The following is a 19671-nucleotide window of genomic DNA, read 5'->3' on the forward strand; positions in this document are numbered from 1 at the left end:
AATTAGCAGCAAACACCAGCAGGACTCCTGTATGAATATGTATAAAGACTTTACGTTCTGTGTACTGGTAATATTCTGGTATTATCACAACTCGGGATCCAGCCACCCGAGTGAGAGTAACAACCCTGACAGAGCACATGTAACTCGCCTGTCTGGGTTTTCACCTCCGATTGCACTTGTGAGTGCTTGTTGTGCTGATAATGGACCATGTACATCTCTGATGACGTTATACTTTTAAAGAAATTGTTGACACTCAAATGAGACTTAATTATTGTCTTGTATGTAGCCTCCTGCAACATTTGCTAGACACCACGCTTTATTGTTCTGCCTTCCTTCTGTGCACTTCAGTATTTATATCATCAGTTAGACTGTGCAATCAGCTCTGCTATGCTGTCTAAACAATTGTAGACTAGAGCAGCTTTGTGTTGCATCGCTGGGCTATAACAAAACACTCTTCCTGATGATATGGAGACATGGCTGTAAAGCACCGAAAGAAACTCAGTTAGAAAAAGTTCCAGGATGACAAGTGCAAGCTGAACACGAAGACCCCTGTTCTCCCATAAGTCAGCATTATCTCTTACATAAACCTCGCCCTGGTAGTATATGGACTGCCCCAGTAGCAGGCAAATGACAGACACTTGCATGGTGGTAACATCAGTTGGGATTTTGCAATAATGTAACACAATAAATCCTTAATCCTAACTACAGAATTCCAATTCTGAAGGACAAGAAACTATTCAGCAATTTAGTAAAGAGCAAAGTTTTTAGCAGCGATGAAGAGAGGATGAGCAGCTATTTATGGAGAGTGGAAATGTCTGTAGACTCTGTAAGTGGCACCTGAGGCTTCAGCCCTCACGTTCTGTACACAACCTCATTCGGCTCCCGTGTCTGCGCAATTGCTTTGTAATCACTAAGCTACATACTGTAAAACCTCCCGCCCGGCGCCAGCACCACAACGGATCAATATATCTGACTGAGTGTATTGCTGGGAGGTTTAGAGCGACACTAAGAGACACTTCAGGATAATAGGCTATTGAGTAGACCGCATCTGAAGGGACGGCAGATTGCAGACTTGACATAAAAGGAAAAGGACTTTATATTTTCCTGTTACACCAGACATGCATTTTCAGTGGCGTTTACATTGTCGGAAGGACAAGGTTACACACATCAAGTGTTTGGCCAGAAGGTAAATGTACAGATCTGTTACATTACAACAATGCTGCTGGTTTCTTGTGATCTAACAGGTACGTGATGTAAGGGTCGGACGCAATGTCCCTGCGCCGTTTAGGGTAACAGGACCCTCAGTCTGGAAAATTAAATACAAGTCAGTTCCTCACCAAATGCGTTTATGGACTCTGCTTGGGTGATAGATGGGTTATATGTTCTTTTCAGAAAAAAATAACTTTTTCCACTTTCATTGATGTTATTCCAGTATATAATGGAGAAACAGATGGCAACAATATTCAGTCTGAAATAACACAAAGTTCTTTAATATAAAGTGTGATCAGAAACATCATGCAGCATTCTGTTGCACCAGGACCGTTATATTTTTAGTTAGCTCTGTGGGTTGACATCAATATGTCTGGTGGCGCTTTTATTAATGTAAGGTTGTCATGGAAACAGGAGCGGTCGGATGGTATAGGCGTTTTTGATATTCAAAATAATGTGTTTTGATTGACAGCTTCTGTGCAACAAGTTGCGGGGTTTGTCATAACCATGACGAGTATTTGGATAAATACACCTCTTAGCGCTAGAAATGGAACCCTTCTGGCTAAATGAGCCATTGAAAGAAAAAGGCTGCATTGCAATATGCATTGTGACTGGTCGGTGGACTTTGTAGCAGCGGGTGTTCCTGGGCCAAAGATGGCGTTCCAGGATTGGGTGTTAGCTTTATGTGACTTGCTCATATCCAACCCTGGGATGGTCCTTCAGCCAGGTAACCCCTGCTGCTGCGGAATCCCTGCCAATTGTGATACGCCGAGGTGGTCTATCTCCTTTCATGTCTGTTACAGCCTAAAGACAACGTAACTACGTCAGCACAGTGGAGGTGGATCAGACCGACAGTCGCAGTGAGATGATACCTTGTATTTTACTGACTGATTAGACAGGTTATTTATGACGTAGGTCTCATAAAACTTTCTTACCGTCTTCCACTTCCAGCAGAGCCTTCGCCAAGATGCTCCCGGCCACACTGATGGCCTGACACATGTAGTAGCCGGAGTCCCCCGTCTGCACATCTATTATGGTCAGCTCCCCACTGGGGGACACGGAAAAACGGCCCACTGTCTGCGGGGGCTGGCTGGGGAAAAGCAGTATCTGAAAACATAAAATAAGATCATCGATATCCATATAAACACAACAAATTATTATACATATGAGCAGAGAGGAGTAAGGGGGAGAGAGGGAACGGTGGGGATCAAGGGGGAGGAGAGAAGGGAACAAGTGGGGGAGGAGGGGGGCAAGGGGAAAGAGAGGGGACTGGGGAGGAGAGAATGGGGTGGGGGTAACAGGGGGTAGAGAGAGAGATAAGAGCAAAGGGGGTCAAGACGGAGGAACACTCTATGGGCATCTTAATGGTCTGAGAACATTAGAGAGCAGAAAAACCCAGAGTTTGCTCACATGCTGTAAATAGAGTTAACAGCAAACTACAACTAACAGATTCCCCTGTACTAGGGTAAATTGAGGAAATACATTTGTCTTTAGGCTGGGTACACACGATTGCACGAAAAACCTTCAATCAGCCAACATCCGACTTTTTGGTCAGATATCGTGTGAGTATGTATAGTGACACAATGATCTAAAGTCATTCCAAAGTGTCGATTGTCGGCTAATTTGGTTGGTCGTACTGTTTAATATTTTCCGACCAATCACCTAATGATCATGTAGTGTGTATGTACTCATGCTTCATAGAGTTTACAGAGTGGGGCTCTTTTCAGCAGATGTTAGCAATGAATGTCCCGGTGAATAAATGTAGAGAGTGTTGTAGAAGGAATAATTCATTAGTTTGTTCTGAGACAGAATATTTTGTTTCAGAGTCACAGAAGCAAACGAAATTCGTTGGGACATGTGGATAGCTGTAACAAGGTGTTTTAATCAATGTGACAATAATGAATGAATATTGTGTTGTCATTCTCTGAAGACTACAGGACCAGATGAAGAGCTCAGATCTGCAGGTAAATCATGTCAGTGTGTATGGATGAATCACCAGACTGATCGGACCTTCAGTCGTTGGTACAATCGTTTGAGATAACACGTCTGTTGGAAAATTCTTCAGTGTGTACCCAGCCTTAGTAACAAGGCTGTGGTTTCCATGTGTGTCAAAATTCATTCATATCAAGCTTCCTTGGTCTTAATTCCATTATGTTCATAGGATAAAGATGATAATATTGAGATGAGTCCTAGATTCTTCAAACCTCCCAAAACTCGGAACATGACAATCATTTTATTACTAAACAAACAACTCGGCTATTGTATAGATGTCTCCTGTCTGCCTGGTAATGTCTCCTGCTGATAAACATGTTCTGAGGGATTTAATAGACTTCCAATATGCGCATAACTGCTAACCCGCAGGCGTATTATACTTCCATTTATAAATCATGAGACAGAGCATTAAGCATGCCGAGGAATAGAGGGTCGCTGTGTACCAGTCACACACAACACACACTGCTTACTGACATAGTCTGTTGTACTAAGGAGGCTCATTACACAGGCACTGAGGGGCTACAGACTTAGTAAATCTTCAGGTCAGGCCCCTATTTGTGTTTTATACCTAGATACACAGTCCCAGGTTTACTTAGCAGAGTTCTCCCATTCTGGCTGTTTACTTTAGGGTGTCGGACAGTAAGAGGAACATTCCAGACTGACCCAGGAGGGCTGGTCCAGCCATCAGCCCACTTTATGGCTCTCTCAGGCTGTTTATTTGTCCTGTTAACAGCCCCAGTAATGGGAAAGTTAATTATTTTTATTAAACTCAGCTATGTGGAAGGCAAAATGGAAACAGGGGTTAGGAGGGATTGAAGGGGGAGGGGGATTGGGGGAGTTTGTAAACATCAGGAAATATCACTAAGAGCTAATCAGCAAGGAACACTCATTAAATAGGTTTTAATCCACAGCTGAAACAAGCAATTAATGTGTATTTTATATTTATCTATTTATATCACCAGCATACTCTGTAGCACTCTGAGTATATATGTAAGTTGAATTAAACACGCTACACTATGGCATCCGGTTTTGCTTGGAGTGCTAGCGCATGAACTATTGAAGAAGAACTGGGATCCTGTCAATATCGATCAGATAAGCTCAAATACACTTCTTTTTGGTACGCGGCTACCCATATGGAATTTTAATTTAATTTATTATTTACTAAAATCACACTGTTTGTTTGGCACTTTTATTTTTCTGTGTGTAATATTATATATATATATATATATATATATATATATATATATATATATATATATAGCGCTACGGAATTTGCTTGCGCTATATAAATAAATGATGATGATATATAGATATATACACACACACCCCATCTGCTAAGTTAAATCTAATAGAACACTGAGTGACTAAATGAATAGGAATCTGCACATTCTGTTATCACCGTGGTTACAGATTCAGGTATCAGGTGAGTCAGTGCGGTGATCACATGACCTGGTCAGGAGAGCAGGTTGGGGTCACGTTTCTTTTGTAAACACTTCAATATAGTCACATCTTGGGTGGTTAATCTCTGACCTGACCGAAACACAACCTCTGGGCTCTGACAGCGGCTGCTGAGAGCAGAACGGATTGATTATAGTTATCCCTGTCACCTACACTCATATGGAGATGGCCAACTTGTGAGCTGATCCCATATTTATGACGATGGTGTGTGTGTACTTATGTATGTGCATGTGGGTATACTGCTTACGTCTATAACTCTTAATAATTAAAATAGGATATATGCTTGAAATTTCCTCTTGAAAACTTTATACAGTCATGGGTAAAAGTCTTCAGAATGACACAAATATTATTTTTCACAAAGTTTGCTACCTCAGTTTTTATGATGATAATTTGCATATACTCCAGAATGTCATGAAGAGTGATCAGATGAATTGTAATTATTTTCAAAACCCCTCTTTGCCATGACTATGAACTTTATCCCAAAAACAACATTTCCACTGCATTTCAGCCCTGCCACAAAAGGACCAGCTGACATCAGGCCAGTGATTCTCTCGTTAACACAGGTGAGAGTGTTGACAAGGACAAGGCTGGAGATCACTCTGTCATACTGATGGAGTTAGAATAACAGACTGGAAACTTTAAAAGGAGGGTGGTGCTTGAAATCATTGTTCTTCCTCTGTTAACCATGGTTACTGGCAAGGATACACGTACAGTCATCATTGCTTTGTACAAAAAGGGCTTCACGGTGAGGATATTGCTGCTAGTAAGATTGCACCTAAATCAAGCATTTATCGGATCATCAAGAACTTCAAGGAGAGAGGTTCAATAGTTGTGAAGAAGGCTTCAGGGCGCCCAAGAACGTCCAGCAAGTGCCAGGACCATCTCCTAAAGTTGATTCAGCTGCGGGATCGGGGCACCACCAGTGCAGAGCTTGCTCAGGAATGGCAGCAGGGAGGTGTGAGTGCATCTGCACGCACAGTGATGCAAAGAACTTTGAAGGATGGCCTGGTGCCAAGAAGGCCAGCAAAGAAGCCACTTCTCTCCAGGAAAAACATCAGGGACAGACTGATATTCTGCAAAAGGTACAGGGACTGGACTGCTGAGGACTGGGGTAAACTCATTTTCTCTGATGAATCCCCTTTTAGATTGTTTGGGGCATCTGGAAAAACACTCGTCCGGAGAAGGAAAGGTGATGGCTACCATTAGTCCTGTGTCATGCCAACAGTAAAGCATCCTGAGACTATTGTGGGGGCTCACTCACAGTTTTGCCTAAGAACACAGCCATGAATAAAAAATGGTACGAAGACATCCTACAAGAGCAACTTCTCCCAACCATCCAAGAACAGTTTGGTGATGAACAATGCCTTTCCCAGCATGATGGAGCACCTTGCCATAAGGCAAAAGTGATAACTAAGTGGCTCGAGGATCAAAGCATCAAAATTTTGGGTCCATGGCCAGGAAACTCCCCAGACCTTAATCCCATTGAGAACTTGTGGACAATCCTCAAGAGGCGGGTGGACAAACAAAAACCCACAAATTCTGACAAACTCCAAGCATTGATTAGGCAAGAATGGGGGACAATCAGTCAGTATGTGGCCCAGAAGTTGATTGACAACATGTCAGGGCAAATTGCAGAGGTCTCCAAAAAGCATGGTCAACACTGCAAATATTGGCTCTTTGCATAAACTTTGACAAGCCTTTAACACTTATGAAATGCTTGTAATGTTACTTCAGTATACCATAGCAACATCTGACAAAAAGGTCTAAAAACACAGAAGCAGCAAACTTTGTGAAAACCAATACTTGTGTCATTCTCAAAATGTTTGGCTATGACTGTACTGTTGCCACTATAGAGCTGATAGAGGACGGACTCTCCTTACTAACAGCTGTGCAGTCCACCGTTTATTTCCATGGTTGCAAATGTTTCTAAGGAAAATCAGTGAACAACCTGTCAAATATCAGCAACATTTCAGTTTATAACAGACAATTTCAGGCGAAAGTCATATAGTAAGTTTAATTAGGCAATATAAAATGTTAGCTTCTATTAGATGTAATTGGACTAGACTGCTGAAAGTTCTGACTGTTAGCCGTTTTACATCCCATTTATAATACTAACAGTGTAATTAAGTACATCTTCTAGAATCTTAGATGATCCCTGTTGTTCTATCCAGCGATAATCTATTTAGAAATGCTAGAAAATGGTTAGAATGTTCAGCCCGTACCTCCTTTGTGAGTGTTGGTAATATAACACACTGTGTATCACAAGCAGATTGTGTTATCCATCCAGTCATCCACATAACAAAATGCCAACTTACCTGACTGCCCTCTTTCTGCCAGAACACAGCGGGTGGTGGGTTTCCTTTGGTCTCGCACTGGAAGGTCACTGTGCGCCCCTGTACTACAATCTGGTCTCGAGGTCGGGTCACCAGCTGGGGTGGGACTGGAATTGAATGAAGATTTAAGTAGACACTCGAGACTGTACAAGATCTAAACACGGCTATCGCTCCACCCTGTCATCCTACATGTTATATGTCTACTATAATGCAGCAGCCATAACATCCATCATCGGTAAACCAATATCTGACAGGTGATCAATACAAGTTTTAACTAATGTGTTCCAAATGAAGAAGAAATTATCTGCAATATCCCAGCAAAACACTCTGTGCACAGATACATTGTACATATAGGAGAATGGAGTCGCTGGCCCAAAAATATGTTTGGAAGAGGTGGTAACAAGCTGTAAGGAAATAGATGGAGATGAAGCGAAAATAATTTAAAGGATTACCGATTTAAGAGGTTTCAGGGTTTTTTGTATAACATTTCTGAAAAATACAGTATTTATACAGCATTCTGAACACACACAACATGCAGTAACAGGATTCAGAGATTTCATTACACGAGACCCCTGTCTGACAGCAAATACCATTCTTCCCTAGTGCTGCCCCAGCAGATCTCTTACTAATGAACAGCAGAATCGATCTGTACTGTAAATATTGATTTTCTGTGTATGAGCAAGCACTAAGAACAAGACCTTCCACCTGGAAGAAAGCTTAATGTTACCGATAGGACAGAGGCGATGCTTAGACCACTCCTAAGGTCTAACAATCATCCTCAGAAAAGCCAGTTAAACACTAAATAAATTAATTATTTTCACACCTATTTAATTCTGCTATATGTCTGGAATCGCTAACGATACTGAGGAGGGCGGCCATGGGTATTGTGGTAATGTTATTCACTGGAAGGAATTATTAGACATTTAATATACTGTTTGTGAGTGACACTAGTTTAGTATTGATACACTGTCTTCAGTTCAATGCGATATTACAAGTCCACCAAGACAGGTGGGAAGAACAGCTGTACTATCGCTGGCTGTAAATCAGAAATCTCATTGTAATTATTACATGTTCCCTTTCTGCACCTAATTACCGGGACTTGTTTACAGGAATAGGAGTCTATCCTCAGCCTGCTTTATGCTGAAGGGCTCCCACAAGATCCATGTTTAAAGGGAAACGTGAAATATTCATAAAATGTTGTGTGTGAGAGACGTCCCGATAGACAGGACTGTTTGTTAATTATTATTTAGTTTTCCCATTTGGTCACTTACATAAAATGGGAAGGGGGAATGGGCCGTATAGATGTCAGGCCAGGCTGAAGGACAACCGCCGGGTCACTAAATACAAGGGGATGAGGCTCTCAGAGGAGACCTAATTCCTGATTAACTTGTACTTTGCATCAAAGAGCTCTATGGGACATTAATAAGACCAGTCAGATAATTGTATACTGGTATCAGGACGTCGGCCCAGGACTCTTCCCCACTTCAAACAAGACGGCTGAGTTGAAAGGGACCCCAGACGTGACGTCAGGACCCCTCATTCTGCGGCTGATAAGAAGAGCCGGTCTACACAGGCAGGAAATTGGAGGCTTATTAGCCGTCCTAGTATAATATGACAAAGTACTGTCTGGATATTATCCGGATGTGTCTGGATGTTGCCAGGGAGCGATTGAAGCAGAAACCCATTCACAGTATGACCTGATTGGGGCAAGCAAATGGCCTCTGGTGAAGACCCCAATGCAAGATACGTACAATGTATGTTGTGCCCCTAATTCAGACATACAACTAACTCCCCCTGTAACTTTGCTACATTGTTTCTCTGTGTTTTGCAATTTTTGTTTTTTTGTGTTCTAGAATAATTTGTATGAGAAACTCAGCTGAGTCTCCTACACTTGTCTGAGCGCATGGGATGTGCACATTTTGTAACATCTTTTAGTATAACTCCACCCAAAACAGAAAACGTAGGAGTGGAGTTCAACAAACTATTCTAAGAAACATAATTATACTTCTTATGGACAGGCTGCTGGCTGTCTGTGGACCCAGGTTTGCTGCGACAGTCCAAAGTCACAGGTCCAGCGGGAGTCGATGCCCCGCCCAATCATGAGCTTCCAACTGAGGCATGAGGGAGGGGCATCGACAACCATTCAGCATCCAAGAATAAGACTGTGTGTTGAGAGAGGACTGTGGCACGGGACTGTTGCAGTCAACAGCCCGATAACAGCACATAAAGTATATTATTGTTTTCCACACTAACTTTATTCAGACAGTGTCTCTTGAAATATATTGTTGCATCAGTATATTGTTGTAAATTTCACAGCATTAAAGTAAAACATTGAGTAATTTTCTCAGCAAACAGAGCTGGTGTGACAAATGTACAGTCTCCCTTCTTCTACAATATAGGTTTGGAGGAGGGGGGGGAGGGAATATGTAAATTGGGGCAGATTACTATGATGCTGGAAAACGCAGTAACAAGTTATGGAATTGGTTTTATTTTCTAAACTGTACTAAAAAAATTAGTTAAAATCTGGTCTCTATGGGGTATAGCATCTTTTTCGGACAGTTACCCCGTGCACCAGTTCCCCTTTCATGCATAAACCCCCCATACACCTCCCAATACAGTCTCATGAGAGTATAATCCTTGAGTTCATTTCCCACTGAGAAACATTCCTGTTACAATTATAACTGAATACATAAAAAAACAAGAAGATTAATGGTTGAGTTCCCTTTGGAGGTTTATCAGAGAGGGATCGTAAGTATCACGGAGCATTACATTATAAGCTGAATTTACAAAAGTACAGAAAGGTCTTTCTTTGGCAGAATGTTCGCGCCTCTCCGCTGCATTCGCACAAACTTAGCGCCAGATTTAACGCAATGGTTGTACAAATACAACGTGATCAGAAGATCTTTCACCAATTTTTTTGTCTATCGAATTTACTATCGTTATTCGTAAATCTGCCTTCAGAATGTTTGTCTAAAGTTCTCTTTTTTCTGGCTAAAATACGTAACGTTAAAAATATTAGAGAAGGGGAAAGCTCAAAATTCAAGAAATATATTTTTCTCTCACATAAGTGTGTGGTAAGAAAGATCTTTTTTTCCGTTAGATGTTACCATAAAAAGAAACCATGTGTGAATGCAGATTTATATTGTTCCGCTGTACAAAATGTTGTAACAAGCACTCGCTACATCGCAATGAAACAGATTACAGAGGATGGGATATAGTGCGTTATAGCCTCATAGGAAAAGAACTCTAATTTGGACTTTGTACAACTCAAAAAACCTCAATTTATAGGGGATGAAACTAGCTCCATAAAAGAGATTTCTGCGATCGACATCTGACATTCTCCAGGGGAATTAAACCTTGGACTGAACATGCAATAAGCAGCAATGTCTGATGCCCACACCACCATGCATGAAATGATATGAAATGGATACTTACAGAATGGGCCGACTGGAACGACATGAATAAAAATAAAAAGAATCATGGGATGAGTTTGGTTGAAGTAAAAAGCTGTCAAATGATTATATGAAAACAAGAACTCAAAAATGACAAGAGAATTGAAGTGTGACAATACATATACAGATCTACACACAGCGCATGCTAGTTACACAAGTGGATTTACTGAGACTGGTGAGTTCTTCACATGTGCTATGAACTAGTGTGATATACTGCAGAATTCACTGAGAGAATATAATTGTTTCAGATGAAGGAATAGTGAGGCCAGAGGGGCGGAGGATGGGGTGAGGGGCGGAGGATGGGGTGAGGGGCGGAGGATGGGGCGAGGGGCGGAGGATGGGGCGAGGGGCGGAGGATGGGGCGAGGGGCGGAGGATGGGGCGAGAGGCCAGAGGATGGGGCGAGAGGCCAGAGGATGGGGCGAGAGGCCAGAGGGGCGGAGGATGGGGCGAGAGGCCAGAGGGGAGGAGGATGGCGTGAGGCCGAAAGGCAGGATGGAAATGGCAGAAAACAAGTATACAGATTGGTCACAACACTGGAATCGGGTCTTACCGTGAACCCCAAGCGACCCAGAAGCCTCAGATTTGCCAACACTGTTCTCTGTAATACAAGTGTATGTTCCTTCATCCTCCGCGGTCACTCGTGAGATTCTCAGGGTGTTGTCGCTGCGAACCTCATACCTTTAAATCAGATTTTGTTCAGTTAGAGTAGAAAAGAACGAACAATCCAGTTCAGAACACTATATGTGACGTAGACGGTTCCGTTACCTTCCACGGGGCAGTTCTCCCTCTTCTTTCCGCCAGCGGGCAGTGGGCACCGGGTCTCCCTGTACCTCACAGTGAAAATCCACAATGTCATCTGCTAAGACCACCTGATTTATGGGTCTTCTAACAAACGTGGGGCGCTCTGAAATAAGAAAACAAGACGTGTAAATGGAACCCCAACGTTTCATATGACGCCTTAATACGTCATGTTCTCACCACACACAAACTCTAAGCCGCCTCAGTTCGGGCCATTGAGACCCAGTAGGACATTTATAAACATTGGCACAAAATAACAAGTGTATACAATGATTGCAAACATCTGTGAATATTATGAATTAAAAGGAGGATAAATGGATGATTCTTACTGGCAGCAGCGGGAGGGTAAAGGGACGATTCTTACTGGCAGCAGCTTGAGGGATGTAAGGAGGGTAATGGGATGATTCTTACTGGCAGCAGCGGGTAGGTAAAGGGATGAGTCTTACCTGCAGCACCGGGAGGGTAAAGGGACGATTCCTACTGGCAGCATCGGGATGGATGTAAGGAGGGTAAAGGGACGATTCTTACTGGCAGCAGCGGGAGGGATGTAAGGAGGGTAATGGGACGATTCCTACTGGCAGCAGTGGGAAGCATGTAAGGAGGGTAATGGGACGATTCCTACTGGCAGCAGCGGGAGGGTAAAGGGAAGATTCTTACTGGCAGCAGCGGGAGGGATGTAAGGAGGGTAATGGGACGATTCTTACTGGCAGCAGTGGGAAGCATGTAAGGAGGGTAATGGGACGATTCCTACTGTCAGCAGCGGGAGGGTAAAGGGATTAGTCTTACCGGCAGCACCGGGAGGGTAAAGGGACGATTCCTACTGGCAGCATCGGGATGGATGTAAGGAGGGTAAAGGGACGATTCTTACTGGCAGCAGCGGGAGGGATGTAAGGAGGGTAATGGGACGATTCCTACTGGCAGCAGTGGGATGGATGTAAGGAGGGTAAAGGGACGATTCCTACTGGCAGCATCGGGATGGATGTAAGGAGGGTAAAGGGACGATTCTTACTAGCAGCAGCAGGAGGGATGTAAGGAGAGTAAAGGGACGATTCTAACTGGCAGCATCGGGATGGATGTAAGGAGGGTAAAGGGATGAGTCTTACTGGCAGCACCGGGAGGGATGTAAAGGGACGATTCTTACTGACAGCACCGCGATGGATGTAAGGAGGGTAAAGGGACGATTCTTACTAGCAGCAGCGGGAGGGATGTAAGGAGAGTAAAGGGACGATTCTTACTAGCAGCAGCGGGAGGGATGTAAGGAGGATAAAGGGATGATTCGTACTGGCAGCAGCGGAAGGGTAAAGGGACGATTCTTACTGGCAGCAGCGGGAGGGATATAAGGAGGATAAAGGGATGATTCGTACTGGCAGCAGCGGGAGGGATGTAAGGAGGATAAAGGAATTATTTGTACTGGCAGCAGCGGAAGGGTAAAGGGACGATTCTTACTGGCAGCAGCGGGAGGGATATAAGGAGGATAAAGGGATGATTCGTACTGGCAGCAGCGGAATGTAAAGGGACGATTCTTACTGGCAGCACCGGGACGGTAAAGGGACGATTTTTACTGGCAGCAGCGGGAGGGATGTAAGGAGGGTAAAGGGACGATTCTTACTGGCAGCACAGCGAGGGATGTAAGGAGGGTAAAGGGATGAGTCTTACTGGCAGCACCGGGAGGGATGTATAGAGGGGACAGATATGGTCACAGTAGTATTTAAGCTTCACACTGGCCTAGGCATTGTAAGTGCATACGTCCAAAATTGCTAATTTCTGGGAAATCTTTCTTTTCCCACATGAAGAGACAGGAATGTGAAATCCTCTTTTGTGGTTTCATCCTCTAGATAATTAGTCTCTATTTTCTACTACATAACACATGTCTTCAGTTCTGAGTTATCAGCAGCATGAATCACTTCCTGATAATGAGTGAAATGTCTCACACAACAATCCCACAATGTCAGTAAGCTGCTTCCAACGTACCGAAGACCACTAGCTGCGCCGGCTCGCTGTCTCGTTCCCCCACCATATTAGTCGCCACACAGATGTACATCCCGGCATCTGTCTTCCTGGTATTGGAGATCATCAGTTTCCCTCCCCGGATCTGAAATAGTACATATTGACATGAACAATAATGTGGGGAATAACGGTGACATTGCTGGTAAGTGGACGTTGGCCATTTAGGATAGAAGACGGGAGAGACAGGAGCTGCTGTACATAGTGGATACAGGAAAGTGAGAAGACCTTATATGTAGCCTACAAGACCATGATATTGGTGTCAGGTCACATTGGACTCCAGAGGACTCAATACAGCAGAATTATATGTTATTTATTCTTCTAAATTTTCTTATAAATAAGAATGTGACGAAAGACCTGCAACCAAGATGTAAACACATCATTATACTATAAAATAAATAAAACACTAGTGAAATGGAATAAAGGTAGAATAACATTAAGATGATGGATGGTCTTCAGTGTTTAGGAAAGTAGACTATAATGACTAGAAGGAATGGACTTCCAGAAGAACTTCTCTACACCAGAGAGGAGTCCATAGCGCTCTTCTAGGAATGAGACATTTCTAGCTAGTGTGAGTTCTCGCAATACAAGGCAATGTATGAAACGTCCAGGGTCGGCTCACCGTGATGCGCTCATCCTTATCACTGATGCGGACATTTTCTTTTTTCCAGGATATTGTGGGTTCAGGGTGACCCCTGGGTGGAATGCACTCCATGACCGCTGGTTCTCCTGCTGCTACCACCACATCACTAGGTGCCTGACGAAAATCATCTCTTAACACTGAAATAGGAAAGAAATATTCTATCAGAGCAGAATAATACACCAACATGTGCCCAAGCGTCACCATCTCCCACCTATCACGGTAGAATACCTGCAGCGTTCTACACGAATACGCACCCAACCCTCCACATAACCCACCAATCACAGCAGAATACCGGTAGCGTTATACACGAATATGCACCCAACCCTCCACATAACCCACCAATCACAGCAGAATACCTGCAGCGTTATACACGAATACGCACCCAACCCTCCACATATCCCACCGATCACAGCAGAATACCGGTAGCGTTATACACGAATATGCACCCAACCCTCCACATAACCCACCAATCACAGCAGAATACCGGTAGCGTTATACACGAATATGCACCCAACCCTCCACATAACCCACCAATCACAGCAGAACACCGGTAGCGTTATACACGAATATGCACCCAACCCTCCACATATCCCACCGATCACAGCATAATACCGGTAGCGTTATACATGAATACGCACCCAACCCTCCCCATATCCCACCTATCACAGGAGAATACAGGTATTGTTATACACGAATACACATGCTATATCCCACCTATCATAAAATAATATTGCCTAGTGGTTAGCACTTCTGCCTTACAGCACTGGGGTCATGAGTTCAATTCCCGACCATGGCCTTATCTGTGTGGAGTTTGTATGTTCTCCCCGTGTTTGCGTGGGTTTCCTCCGGGTGCTCCGGTTTCCTCCCACACTTCAAAAACATACTGGTAGGTTAATTGACTGCTATCAAATTGACCATAGTCTGTGTGTGTGTGTGTGTCTGTGTGTGTTATGGAATTTAGACTGTAAGCTCCAATGGGGCAGGGACTGATGTGAATGAGTTCTCTGTACAACGCTGCGGAATCAGTGGCGCTATATATATATAAATGGTGATGATGATGATATTATTACACACTTTATCATCATCATCATCATCTCTCATCTATCCGAGTAAAGTTCTGCCGTTGTCACCATCTCCCACCTATCACAGCAGAATACCGGTAGTGTTATACACTAAGGGGTCTATTTATTAAAGTGCAATCAGCCATTAAAAATGTAAAATGGACATCAAACAAAATATGAAGGGTTTATGGAAGGGGAAATCAAAGTTTTTCCTGCCACAACCCATTTAACAATTCTTAATGCGGTCCCCATGGAGACCGCGAAGTTCTGCAATTCAGTAAGCTATGAAAAGACTTGTATAGGTATAAGCCACAGAAACGTTGCTTTCTGTGCAGCTGTGTTATCGTTCTCTCACACGTGACACTTATCAATAGCTCAGATATAATGTAATTGTTAGAAGACTCTGAGAAATATACATTTGGCCTACGTCCCCCACATGGGACATCTGCCGCCCTAAGGGTCAGGCACACCCAGTGGCCTCAAACACAAACCCCAGCGACACTTCGGAATGACAGGCCTGAACTGGTCACTCCACATCTGTCCACAGAGCACCACTCAGCCGACGGACCAATTACACTGACCACTTATCTAATTAGTTCCTACAAGACAGACGAGTGAGCACTAGACTTTATTAGCTCTGAAAGGAAGCCCCATAAACACAGTACCAAGTCTGAGGATGAAAGATGAGCTGAAGTTATTGAACAAGACTCCTGGGAACCAGAAACTGTAGGTTCTATTACTGTAATGTGGTGCCTCGTGGCTCAGTTATGTCACTAGTTGCTGGTGAACCGATGGGGACCACAAAACGGCTGCCACCTCTTAACACAAGCTGTAATGTGAGGCTTCCCATAACCACATAGGGACTTCGATAAAACTAATAATTGAGCCGCTCCCAGAAAACTGGATGTATCTACCAGATGCTGCAGTTGTCTGATACAACATGATTTACAGTCTCCTCATAAAATCATAAGTAAATGCGTAAGATCGCCCTTGAAGCCTGTGCGTATTGGAAGGTTCCCAGGCGTTGGCCGCAGGTAATTCTACTTCTGGCTAATTTCCACAGAAACGCATTTAATTTACTAAAGACCTGTGACTTGTCCAAGCTGTGAAAAGCTCTTTCTGGAATGAGAAAACTGCAATAGATCTCTATGGCAGGTACCAAGTGTCCGATATAAATACACTGACAGATGGGTGACAATCCACAATATGCAGGATGGAAACACACTTTGGTTGTTACACAAAGAAGAGGCATGTCATACTGCGGGTTGGAGCCAATATTCAGCTGCCCATTCAAAAGAAGCTAGTCACATCATTGAGGTATGAGGCATCATCGAGGTATGAGTCACCTTGACTGGATCAGCTTTGGTGATAAGACTATAATGCCGACAAGATTTATAAGTAAACCCAATATTGGACACGAAATAAGTAAACTATTTTGGAAAAGGCATACAATGCAAAGCAAAGAAGAAAAATAATAATTTGTTGGGCTTCTACATAGATCACAACAAGACACCCTACAGTGTGTATGCCTCATGCCTCAGTGATGTGCAATATGTACCTCGTGCCTCAGTCATTGCTTCCTAGTTTATTGAGAGGCTGCATTCTCTTGAATATTGATTCATTGTGCATAGGCAGTATACACTTTAATTACATATACCGACATACGTACATGTATCTCAGTGACAGTAAAAATGATTCACTATGACTTGGGAGCCAGAATCTAGGGACGAAATCTGCTGTTATCAGGAGACAATGCAAAATGTAATTGTCCTTTGTCCTAAAACCCTCCGCGTAATAGATTTTCTCAAGGTGTTCCCCCTTTATCTAGAGAGTTCCTCGCAGGCATATGATACAAGGTGTCCGCTCTCTGCAGTAATAGATTGAATTATTTAAATCCAGCGTTGTCACAATGAGACTGATAAGGTTTTTTTTCGTGCGCGATATAATTGTTCATTAAAACGAATTATACGCTTCTCTACCGGCGAAACCTTGCGCTGTCAAAGAGCAAGACCTCTACGCAGTGATTAATATGAGAGTGTCGCCTTCCTAGTGAATCTGGCATAAATGCAAGTCTCACCGACATAAAGAAACATGGGCTTCATTCCGATTCTTCACCTCACATGTGCGGAGTTTCAGAATGAATAATGCAAGGAGGATTACAATGCCAAAGGTTCACTTAAATCAGAGTGCCAGTAGTGTGCGAATAAATATTCTACCATTGGTTCCATCAATTTCGTGATGAATAAAATATAGATTACTTAGCAAAATATTCAATATATTCTTTACATTCAATTCTGCATTAGGATGTAGACAGATGGAGGCTTTTAGTCCAGTGGACAGTAAGCTACAGACACCAGATGGAGGAGTCTACGGTGTTACCTAATGAGTAATTCAGAATACTACCCCCAAAGCACCTGGCTTTACAATCCTGCCTTAGGTAGGGTATCCGAATCATCCTGGTAGCTGAAGAGTTAAGCTGACTTTGCACTCAGCAATTTAAATGCACAATCTGGTCTTCAGGATAAAATTGGCCCCACATTGCTGAGTGTTGGGCCAATAATAGCAGTAAATGTAGTCTCATTGGACGACAGTAATGATAGGGCCCTGTGTGATCTGCTTGCTAAGGGGCTGAGAAACCAGGTCTGAGCAATTTGAATTTAACACAGATTCGGTTGCTTTAGTGACGGGATTTATTATAAATTTTGTTATGACAACATTAAAAGAGTAAATAATCTCAAAATTCTAAACAAGATTTTATTTGTTAAATGCTACAAAACAGCAACAACATTCTAGAAGTGGATACATGTTATATATTATCCACAAGAAACACATTCCCTGCATTGTTCTCCCTACAATGTGTGTGTCAGGGAAGGAATATACCTACAATCTCCGCACAATAACGCCACAGTCACCATGACAACAGGCAACAGTGCCGACATACCAAGCAGATGGGGGGTGGAATTGGAGGGCAGTTTAACCTACACATTTTATTTATTCCATGGGACCCTCGTGCTGGAATGTCTAAAGCAACAGTCTCTTATTTAACACACTGGGAACGGAGTTAATATTATATACACATCTCCTGTCAGCAAAAACTGCATTAACTCCGCTTGTCTCCCTGAGGGCAGATCCTGCGTAGTCTCCTTCCCTGCTAAATCAGCTTAGGAGTGAGAGGTTTCTGGTGCATGCAGTGTCATTCTGGACATGGTATCAGGATGTCAGTTATGGAAGAGACAATGGTGACAGCTTACACAGGAAGGTATAAAAGTGCCTCCCTTCTATGTACTGTGGGTGTGAGGCGTAGGACATAAATAGTCTTGATATGCAATATTCAAAACTTTGTTCTCAACCTTTTTCCACTTGGACCCAAGTGTCAGTGTGTCTTTGTTCTGTGACCCCAAGTGTCAGTGTGTCTTTGTTCTGTGACCTGTGACCCCCAAGTGTCAGTGTGTCATTGTCCTGGGATCCCCCGAGTGTCAGTGTGCCATTGTTCTGGGACCCCCGAGTGTCAGTGTGTCATTGTCCTGGGATCCCCCGAGTGTCAGTGCGTCATTGTCCTGGGACCCCCGAGTGTCAGTGCGTCATTGTCCTGGGACCCCCGAGTGTCAGTGCGTCATTGTCCTGGTACCCCCGATTGTCAGTGTGCCATTGTCCTGGTACCCCCGATTGTCAGTGCGTCATTGTCCTGGGACCTCCGATTGTCAGTGCGTCATTGTCCTGGGACCTCCGAGTGTCAGTGCGTCATTGTCCTGGGACCCCCGAGTGTCAGTGTGTCATTGTTCTGGGACCTCCGAGTGTCAGTGTGTCATTGTTCTGTGATCCCCGAGTGTCAATATATTTACTATACAAGATTTTGTTATTCGGATCCCAGAGCTTTTGCTATCTGCCTGAGTGCTAATCAGACCCTCTAATGAAGCCTGCTATTACCATTTTGCTAATTGGCTGTCAGAAACTAAACATCCCTTCTATCCAGCATGTGTTAGCTCCGCTCTGGCCCAGGGCTCACACACAGATCCAGCAACTGAATACCCCACTGATTTCTTCAGGGTATAAACGTTGTCACCTCCCAGAACAATCCTATGTCAGCGGTCACTGATCTCTCCTCTGTTTCTTCTCTGTAATTCAATTTCTGTAGATGATTTGACCTTTGTGTCTATACCATTCCTGGTGTCAGGTCACCTCTACTGTAGATGTAATTAGTGTCTGGGAAGAAGCTGCTGATTTACATATACGTTACATAGAAAGATACAGTGTGAGCGTTATCGGAAATTGTGCCTTAATTCAGTATGTGCTATTAATCAGATAACCATATACCATGTACTGGGCTCTTCCATGCAACGTATTATGTAGGCGCAGTGCCCTATACTGGTACACGCCCGTTCAGGCGGCAGATTAACCGCAGAATGTGTTGTAGGAAATGCCGCAGTGACAGGTCTATAACCTCGCTACTTGTAGGTTGCGTGTTTTGTTATTAAATACATTGATAGATCAGCAACCAAATAATAACGACATGGGATACAGAACGATGGCTTCTACTTCCTCTTTACAGTGACTGCATCGTCGTGTAATAGTTATCTGTTGCTGACATATTACGCAGCGCTGTACACTGAGGGTGTCATGACACAAATTACATACAATGACATAAAACAGGCGATAACTTCTACTAATATCACAACACCACAAGGTGTGTATGACACAGAAGCCGAGTGTGAGGATAGC

The 19671-nt window shown here is 43.4% G+C and overlaps 1 protein-coding gene across 5 annotated transcripts in view; it reads right to left on the reverse strand.

The window, feature by feature from the left end:
- ROBO3 (roundabout guidance receptor 3) overlaps window positions 1-19671 on the reverse strand; it is a 384723-nt gene that overhangs the window by 24805 nt on the left and 340247 nt on the right. For 3 of the 5 annotated variants that reach the window (XM_075190386.1, XM_075190387.1, XM_075190389.1), the window contains 7 exons: window positions 13871-14028; window positions 13216-13336; window positions 11212-11350; window positions 10997-11124; window positions 10428-10439; window positions 6975-7099; window positions 2145-2316 (listed from right to left, as the gene is read on the reverse strand). In XM_075190386.1, coding sequence (XP_075046487.1) covers window positions 2145-2316; window positions 6975-7099; window positions 10428-10439; window positions 10997-11124; window positions 11212-11350; window positions 13216-13336; window positions 13871-14028 — 855 coding nt within the window. The remainder of the gene's footprint in view (window positions 1-2144; window positions 2317-6974; window positions 7100-10427; window positions 10440-10996; window positions 11125-11211; window positions 11351-13215; window positions 13337-13870; window positions 14029-19671) is intronic. The other 2 variants (XM_075190388.1, XM_075190390.1) reach the window with 1 other exon arrangement.

This window comes from Mixophyes fleayi, chromosome 11 (assembly GCF_038048845.1).
Source record: "Mixophyes fleayi isolate aMixFle1 chromosome 11, aMixFle1.hap1, whole genome shotgun sequence".
NCBI lineage: Eukaryota > Metazoa > Chordata > Amphibia > Anura > Limnodynastidae > Mixophyes > Mixophyes fleayi.